Source organism: Denticeps clupeoides, chromosome 18, assembly GCF_900700375.1.
Source record: "Denticeps clupeoides chromosome 18, fDenClu1.1, whole genome shotgun sequence".
Classification (NCBI taxonomy): Eukaryota; Metazoa; Chordata; class Actinopteri; order Clupeiformes; family Denticipitidae; genus Denticeps; species Denticeps clupeoides.
Window position 1 is genome coordinate 12,185,883 of NC_041724.1, and position 8,678 is coordinate 12,194,560.

The 8,678-nt window shown below is 42.0% G+C and overlaps 2 protein-coding genes across 4 annotated transcripts; both read right to left on the minus strand.

Moving 5' to 3' along the window:
* Positions 1-144: 144 nt before the first annotated feature.
* On the minus strand, positions 145-3,202 carry tmem35 (transmembrane protein 35). Its single transcript, XM_028960460.1, has 2 exons — positions 2,352-3,202; positions 145-1,355 (listed from the first exon to the last, which is right to left on the minus strand). Exons 1-2 carry the CDS (start codon positions 2,469-2,471, stop codon positions 993-995), a joined length of 483 nt encoding a protein of 160 aa, XP_028816293.1. The 5' UTR covers positions 2,472-3,202; the 3' UTR covers positions 145-992.
* Positions 3,203-3,328: 126 nt separating this feature from the next.
* Positions 3,329-7,651, minus strand: arl13a (ADP-ribosylation factor-like 13A). Of its 3 annotated transcripts, none has more exons than XM_028960463.1 (11): positions 7,573-7,633; positions 6,992-7,166; positions 6,584-6,691; positions 6,443-6,513; positions 6,107-6,356; positions 5,918-6,023; positions 5,433-5,638; positions 4,962-5,055; positions 4,509-4,779; positions 4,171-4,287; positions 3,329-3,893 (listed from the first exon to the last, which is right to left on the minus strand). In XM_028960463.1, the coding sequence occupies exons 2-11, from the start codon at positions 7,048-7,050 to the stop codon at positions 3,847-3,849; spliced, it is 1,329 nt and encodes a 442-aa protein (XP_028816296.1). In that variant the 5' UTR covers positions 7,051-7,166; positions 7,573-7,633; the 3' UTR covers positions 3,329-3,846. The 3 variants fall into 3 exon arrangements, with proteins under 3 accessions (XP_028816296.1, XP_028816294.1, XP_028816295.1); XM_028960461.1 differs by having other exon boundaries at positions 3,329-3,926; XM_028960462.1 differs by lacking the exon at positions 6,992-7,166 and having other exon boundaries at positions 3,329-3,926; positions 7,573-7,651.
* Between the last annotated feature and the right edge of the window lie 1,027 nt (positions 7,652-8,678).

Below are 8,678 nucleotides of genomic sequence, written 5' to 3' on the forward strand. Positions count from 1 at the left end.
TTGCTGCGGATGTAGGGGAATTTTCCAAATAATAGGGGAAACACATTAAAAAGAAGATTAAAGACGTAAAAGAAAAAATACTTTGTATAGCTGCAATATATATATAAGCACATAATGTAATAAGTATACAGCAAAAACTAGCACTTCCAGTGGTGTTACACTTTATTGGGACCCTAAAGTTGCATTTGAGAAACGTGTTGAAACGCATCACAGGCAAGTCTAAAAAACACTTAAAATTAAGCTGGGTGTTCGCATACATAAAACAAATCAAGTATTCAGTTCTACAGAGTTAAGCAAAATGTCTAAAGGTGGGTGTGTGTGTGTGTGTGTGTGTGTGTGTGTGTTTAGGGGTTTGCTGGGAGGGAAGGTAAGTTATTGTTTTTTGCATGCAGAAAAACAGTGCAGGGCTACAGCAAGGACAACAGTCCAAAAAAACAAAGAATTGTTCTCTGAAGTCTAGAGCAGAAATCAACCTATACTTGTTTTGCCAAATCAATTGTAATATCTGTTTCTGTTACATATTTTAGTAAAGTTAAGATGGAAAAAAAAAGCCAAAAGACAAACAGATCAGCAATTTCTTCAAATATAAAAGTATCACCTTCCAGCCTCAACTCAGCGTTCATTCACTTCAACACAAACTACAACGAGAACAAAAAAACATATGATACAAAATCAAAAATGAAAAGAAGACAGGGTGGCAAAACTAATGAATTTCTCTCATCTCCCTCATCACTGCATTTAAAACCGTTGCCACAAGAGCGAACATACATCATAAGAGTTGATATTCGGAGAAAGCCATTGTGTCTTTAGGTTTATTGTAATCTGGGAAAATGAGTACAGATGAGTACAGCCCAAAAACCAGCCTGGCAGGTTGGTAACGTGATATCACCTTGTGGCAACTGTCTTTGTTCAGACACCAGCTCATTCATCCACAATAAATATATGTCCACTCTCTGACCATAGTCCAGCCTGGACAGGTGGTGGCGAGAGGACTAGGAGAGCTTGATTTTGTTCTTTTCTTGGGCGTTGATCTGCTCTTCCCTGCTCTCCTCTCTCTCTGGCCGGTCGTCGCTCTGACGGGCAATCAGCAGCCGACAGGTCAGCAGGATGCCAAATACTAAGGCATGGGCGTAGCGCTTCAGGGGATCTCCCACCAACTGATGGAAGAAAAGCACCGCCAGCATGACCAGCAGCAGGAGGAAGTTAGCCACGTCTTTAGGTTTTCCTGGAACCAGCGTGAGGACCACACCACATGCCACCTCCAGTGTACCAATAATCTTCCTGAGGAGCACAGAACTGATGCCCATCTTCTTCAGGCCAGGGAGAGCCTTGGCATAGCTCTTGTAGGCCCGTTTCTGAAAATCAGTAGAATCAATTGATGAATATTAGTACAGCTAGACATTTCACAAATATGTACACAAACACTACTATTCAAAAGGGTCACTGAAAATTTCCCTTCTTTTGTCATAAAGACACAAGGTTTTATTGTTTCTTCACTGCAAATGTTTTCAGCTTCGGCAAAATAATTAAAAAGTGTTTTCTTATAATGAATGAAGGTTTTAGAGTAGTAAATACTAAAGTTCCTCTCTCTATGTGTGCAGATGTTATGTATATATTAATAATCAGCAATACAACAAGTGATGTTACTTATGGGGGATACAAACATAAGGATACCTCATTACATTGTGATTCTTCATTTGGTAATCAATATGCTTGTATCCAGTATCAATCGTTCAATAAAAAGATACTGAAGGTGATTAAAGCATTTAAACTGTCGATTTAAGAATTGTACTTCGAGGGATTCCTTCCTTCCTCAGGCTACAAAGAAACCCTTATTGCCTCAGAATTACATGTCCCATGATGTAAAGAGTACGTGGATTTAGTATAATATCGCGAGATTCTGTGTGATTTTCATACCTAACTTAAAAACATATGATGAACCAAATACATGTGACCCCTTGGCCCCCAAAAAGGCCCATAAACGCTGTGGATCATTTTATCTCTAACCAAGATTTAACGTAATCCGGACTAAAACAAAACCAGGCGGTAGGTTTAATTAAACTGCGTTTTATTTGTTACCTCGGTCCAACATCAGCACCAGCGCCAGCGCCGCCATTGCCCAAGTCCGATATTACTGGTTCACGTCGACAAACTGCTTACATGTCCAATTAAAATAACTATAAACGCTTTAAATAATACGATGGACCAAATGGTTGAGCGTCTATAATATTTACATTGCAATCATTATTTGCAGAATCCAACTGTTCGCATTTGCGGAGGAATTGGGGCGCTGCATCTAATGGCTCCCGTGCAGAGGGGATGACCGGGCCGCCCGGCTCGCCGCCACTCACCATCTCACTGTACGCATCTTTGCTCAGCCTCGGCGTCAGTTTAATGGTGCCCATGAAGACGAAAAACAGGCCGAGCGCAAAAGAAAGGGCAACAATGGTCACGGTCCTCGGCGAGGCCATCTTCTCCCGCTGCTCCCGGTCCGGTCGAGCGATACCCTGCGTCCCGTACACGGGATACGGAGGCCTGCTGCGGGTGCATGAGTGGGAGGAGCCTGTAGGGGGTCGGGGACAGGGTCCAAACGCCCGTCGATTTCAAGCGCGTTTAGCTGATTAAAAAAGGAAGAATTAATTGTAGGTACAGACGCCCATTTTTGTCCCATGGTCTCATTGGAAGTAGTACCAGACGTTTTTATGACTCAAGAAACGCCTCCGCCGCGTTGAAACACACTTTATTGTAATCCCTTAATAATAATGCACGTATCATTTATATTTCTCATGGTCCTCACAAAGACATGTTTTCCCTCATGCAATTAATGCACCAGTGTCCCCTTGTTTTCTTTGTTGTACTCAAAGTGATATCGCACCTTTCTGCGCCTTTGTTTGGAGGTGGTGTATGATGTGAGTTTTTTTAATAGATATTTGTTGTAAATATGTGTTATTAAACATTCCAGAGCTCCAGCCATGTGTACTTATTATAAACAGAAGCTGATGGGTGAAGATCTGATACCCTAATGATGTTTTTCTGATCTGGCCTGCATTTCTGATCTGACACCCATCTTAGTTCTACTTATTTTAAGTCTTATGTGTTATTTTACTAATTATACACGTGTATATGCATATATGTGATAATGACAATATAGATGAGATATTATATATTACCTGCTATGCCAGCTATTAAGTATTCCAGATTCTGCACTAATGTTGTTATTAAGGTAAAATAATGTACACTGCAAGAAATAAAACATTATACAAATTGTATTTAAATTTTTTTTTTTTTTACAAAAAAAGTGCCAATTTCTAGAAGTACTACAAGTAAAAAAAAAAAAAAAGAGCACAGCGTGGAGTGAAGAAACAGGCAGTTGACAATAACAGGTCTTTGGCCAAATTTGTGTACATCTAAATATCATTTAAAGCACTATTTAATTGTGTATTTACCCATAATTTGAAACATAAATAATCACAAGTAAATTGATCCCCTTTTTTGTTTTACACAATAATAACATAGCATTATGTGCTAGCATGTTAATAGAATATAGTTAGGAAGTATTTTTAGATTACATTAACAGTTATAGAGGGTGGTTTACAAGCACAATCACTCATGGGGGATTGTTCAGTAGAGGATTGCAAAGCAAATCAGACCTACAAAGAAGATATAACATATTTTCCACACTCATGTCTTCACATTTGTGTGTTGACTTCAAAAATATCATTTGCACGACCGATGAGTGGTGAACCAGTGGTCATTCACGCATCACAGGCGTGTTGTGACATGATCATAAACCTCTGGAACACTGCAGCACCTCCGACTTTGAACGCGTCGCCACAAGCGCTGCCTTCATCGCTCCAGGCCCTGATCCACTTCCTGCTCCTGCTCCTGTCGGGCTTTTAGAGCCAAAATTGCTTTTCTGTAAAGTTCTATCAGGGGACAGGGGGAATCGAGTTACATTTCTAAACAGCACACACAGGCTGCCGCCTTCTGGTCAAGTTAGAAAGTAGCTGGACCATAGCTATTGTGTTTCAGTGGGCTGTCCAATTGAGACGGCTCATGTAGAATGACTCCAAATGTGCACTATGGACAAACACTCCTTAACCAGAACCGGGCACCCATAGTCTACAGATTCTGCTAAACTACTTTATGGGTCATCTGCAAAAAACTTACCGAAAGTAGACGAAAGGTCCACAGACTGTGTGTATGCTGCCGGTATCGCCTCCGTATTTATCTTGTTTTTTCTTTTTGCTTTAATCGTCTTCTTTTTTTTCTTTCTCGCTCCTTTTTCTGCAAATGATTCACATTCATGGGCACATATCACATGTTTATTCATTCATAACCAATGACGCCATTGAATCGCATCACCGTCAGTGCCCTCTGTTTATTATCTATGTCCATCAGCTGTGACCCAGATTGTAATTCACCGAGCATCTGATATCAACATTTGCATATATAGAACGACTCTTGTCAAAATGTGCATTATGGAATGGGCCATTTGTCACCGGTACCTTTTGGCAATTTGGGATCATCATTGTCAAGTGATTCCGGATGATCCAACGTCTCTTCTTTCACTTTGGCCTTCTGTTTCAGTCTCACACGTTTCCGGGGCAACAGGGCACTGCTGGCTTTCTCTTTCTGGCTGCCATGCTCCAGTTCAACCTCTGCTCCTTCAGCATCGTCTTCGCCATTCTCGCTCAGTGCTTTGTTTTTCACATTTTCCTTGTTAATTTTAACCTTTGCTTTCTTTGTCTTCTTTAGCTTCTTTTTCAGTGTGTTTTCCTACAAATAATTTGTCAGATTGTGAGATTTCACCATAAACATCATGCACTATAAATACACAATTAGTGTAAAAGCACAGTTATTGTTAGCCCACAGACCCCATCAGTCAAATAATATATTTCTATTATGTATTCAATGTTGTGTAAAGTCAGCAAATCACCAGCAAACAACCATTTTCTCACCGTTTTTAAAATATCTCGTATGGGTTGGAGAGTGCTGCCACTCTTCCCTTTTGTACTCTTTTCCTTTTGCAGCTCACCCTTGCTTCCAAAAATCCTGTAAAAGTGAGGTTGAACCATTTAAAATAAACACGGATCCGACTCATAATAAGAACAATACGTAGGTGTAATACCCATACTGTTATTATCAGTACTAACTGTAAGCAACTAGATAACTGACTGTGGATGGCATCATTCTCTCCAATGAACTAAATAATACCCAAAAACTGGCGACTAACAATGTGGTCACCAATTAACATGTACTCAATCCAACAGAAGAGTTCCGCTGTCATTGATACCCAATTTAGCTGTTTGTGTCATTGCACTTTCATAGATAAACTAATCAAACTTTGTGTACATGTAAATCGCATGCTCTAAATATCATTTAAAGCACTATTTAATTGTGTATTCACAACATTGTGTCCAACGCCTCACCTTTCCTCTCTGACCCTGCTGTAGCTTCTCTCCGCTTTGCCCCTCCTCTCCCTCTCATCCAGGCCATATGGCTGGCGCACATCGCGTACGATGCGACTGCAGAGCTCGGCATAGTCGAGGGACACGGCCCGCAGCAACCAGCGCAGTCCCCGCAAGGTCTTTCTGTCTGACCACCTCCTCAGGTCCATAAAGGCTGAACATGGCTCCTGAGGACAGAAAACAGCCCCATACGTGTCACATGTAACACACCACAGCACAGCAACCAGAGAAATTTGTCCTCTGCATTTAACCCATCAGCCTTGGTGATGAGTGGGCAGCCGTGACAGGCGCCCGGGGAGCAGTGTGTGGGGACGGTGCTTCGCTCAGTGGCACCTCAGTGGCGGTTCAGAATTCAAACCAGCAACCTTCCAATTACGGGTCTGTTTCCTTACCTGCCGGGTTTTGGATTTTGGTTGAAGTTAGAGATTTAAAGTTCTAAAACTCACAATGTGGCACAGGGACCGGCTCTGATTGACCAGCTTCTCCAGGGAAAGAATTTCTATCAATTCACTTCCAAGCAAGGCGTGGATTTTGTCTTGCTTATTGGCCAATCTGAAATGATCAGAAGTATTTCTTATCAGTCAAATTCATTGCAAGGGGTTCGCAGTGATACAATGTCTGAAGAAGCCCCTTACACTAAAAGAGGTTTCCCAACCATCCTGGGTTGCTTCAGTATGTCCGCCAACTCGTCCTTGACTTCCTTTATCCGTGCTCTGTCACTAGAGTCCACCACAAAAATAACCCCATGGGCTTCACCATAGTGATCCCTCCAGTTCTCCCGAGCCTCTGGACCTCCACCCATGTCCAGAAGCGTGACCAGGAAGTTCTCTACAGCCAGTTCAGTACGGACACATCCATGAGTGGGGCCGACTTCACCTGGAGGAACTGATAAAAGAGATAAAAAGATTCATATTGTACAGGTGGATTTTTTTTAAACTGTCTCCTAAACCGTCAAATCCAAATGGAGTTACCTCCCAACATCCCTCTGATTGTGGAGGTTTTTCCTGCATTGTCAAGACCAACCACTAGCACTGTTACTTTCCTGTGGAAAACAATCATTGTCATAAAACTGCCATCATAATATAATATAAGATAATGTAACATCATGTTACCGCATTGGCTGCTGTAGTTTGGAGATCCAGTTGCAGCAGTTGCTCATGAGGTTGAACATGGTGATTTGTGGGGTGCACAATGGCCACCATTTTCTTCTCAACTGGTAGCTGAAAGCACAGAGTTATCACGTGTGATCCTAGTAATATCCTTGAAGGACATTCAGCAAGAAGTAACTGATAGTTTGTTAGAAAGTAACTTGTTGAATTATCTGCATGTGTTTTAAAATGTCAGATACAAAATGGGTCAAAATGCCACACAAAGTGGACCTGTCTCTCGACTTAAACATAAAATAGATCTATTTCTCATGTAATATATATTCATGATACGATGGTGTTACCACAGTTATGATTATGGCAACGATTCACAACTATTCTAACACACACAGACACATACTCCTGCATTCCTACCTGAAAAAGCTACTCTCTTCATATCTGGTGAAGTTGTCCATCAGTTTATGTGATTTCATTGTCTTCCCAACATAAAAGACAGCCTCAACGCCATGCCAGCATCAGCTCTGAAAACTCCTGGCCTTCAGTGGGCATGTTGGCACAATCCACTTGGCTGCGGGACACAGTCAGTACCCTGCACCCAGCAACGGGACGGCCATGTGGAGGTGTAGTTAAAGCACTCAGACTCGGCCCTTCTGTTCCCTAACATCTGCTCATGTTCCTTAAGCTCCTCAAGCCTGGCTAGAAGATATTGCTGTACCTGCCTGTTTACATGCTGACCCCTTTCTTAAATGCCTCCACCAGGCTGAAGACAGTCCATGCAATCCCATGTGCACGTTTCTAACTAGGAATGAATATCTTGCTCCCAGTCCCAGTGCTGAAGACTACGGACAGGCCTTGACTACACAATATCACTCACATGCTCATGTCTGTAATGATCAGACTAACCTCACCTGAGGAAATCAATCCCACTGTCCTTATTAAATAGTCACCTGACACGTTCCTAAATTATATCAAGGAATAAAATCCCACAGACTTACAGCGACACGTCTGAATCCATCCACTCGCTTGTGCTGGCTGGGGTAGCATTTTGCACCATCCAGCAAGAAAAGTAATCAGGCTCAATTATTCCACTAATCCTTTAGTCACCTCATGGGGGTGGAGTCAAGCATAAAATATAGTCAGATCCTCTCGGCCAATCAAGTAGGACTGTGCCAGCGACACATCCCCTCCCCATTGGGTGGCCCTTTTCGCCTTTGACTGGGACAGACCTATTTTCATACCCAGGTCAATAAATGGCTTATGACATCTGCTGGTGACACCTGTTTACCTCGACGGATTCAGAGAGCATTCTTAGTCGAGAGGTGCTACGGCCAGACGTGTCGTGCAACGCAATCATCCGTTTATCTCCTGTTTACAAGGACTTCTAGGGCCAGATTATGTCCAGATCACATCTCAGAAAACCTCCACTCTGCATCTCATCTCACATTATGTAATATAAGTGTGCGTCATGTTTGTAAAATTGATGTAGGCATTACCACTAGGCGTGTGTTTTTTTGGTTTAGTCATATCTTGTAACCCATCAGAGGAATATTTTTCACAAATAACAAATTGCTAAATTGCTCCACCCCAGTAGCAATCACTACTAGTGGGCGAAATGTGCATCACTTCCAGCCACTAGAGGGCGTTCGCATCATGGATAAGGGCGTCTGCCAAATGCTGTAAATGTAAAGTTCATGTTCATAAGCAAGGCAGTCAAGTCTCATTCTCATTTATTATATCAATGTATTGTATTGGTTTGCATTACAATAAGGAGCGCTGTGCCTATTTGTGCATTTGAATACACAGAATCAAAGTATGTTGTTCTGCATGTCGTAATTGCACGAAACATTACTAGAGTAAAAATGCACTCACACCTTAAACTGAAAAGAATGTGGCTCACACATTCTGGCCATTCTGTTCAAACTGGATCTGCTGCCTCTGCCATCTGAGTTTTTTTTTTTTTTTTCTATCATCCAATCCTATTAAGTCATTAGAGGAGCACCCAATCAATGGCTTGGATTTGGTGCTGACTAACCGATTACAAATTTGGCTGGAGAAGCCTGTCATGCATTGGCCATGTGTCCGGGTACCAATTAACAACATG

What these genes read in the sequence shown, in the direction of transcription:
- arl13a (XM_028960462.1), bottom strand. Translation starts at nt 7,631, where the DNA reads ATGGTGCAAAATGCTACCCCAGCCAGCACAAGCGAGTGGATGGATTCA. An exon ending in AATCAGAGGGATGTTGGGAG is followed by an intron (nt 6,357 to 6,442) that starts GTAACTCCATTT and finishes CTCTTTTATCAG; the next exon opens with TTCCTCCAGGTGAAGTCGGC. An exon ending in TGATCCCAAATTGCCAAAAG is followed by an intron (nt 4,288 to 4,508) that starts GTACCGGTGACA and finishes AATCATTTGCAG; the next exon opens with AAAAAGGAGCGAGAAAGAAA.
- tmem35 (XM_028960460.1), bottom strand. Translation starts at nt 2,471, where the DNA reads ATGGCCTCGCCGAGGACCGTGACCATTGTTGCCCTTTCTTTTGCGCTC. An exon ending in AAGATGCGTACAGTGAGATG is followed by an intron (nt 1,356 to 2,351) that starts GTGAGTGGCGGC and finishes ACTGATTTTCAG; the next exon opens with AAACGGGCCTACAAGAGCTA.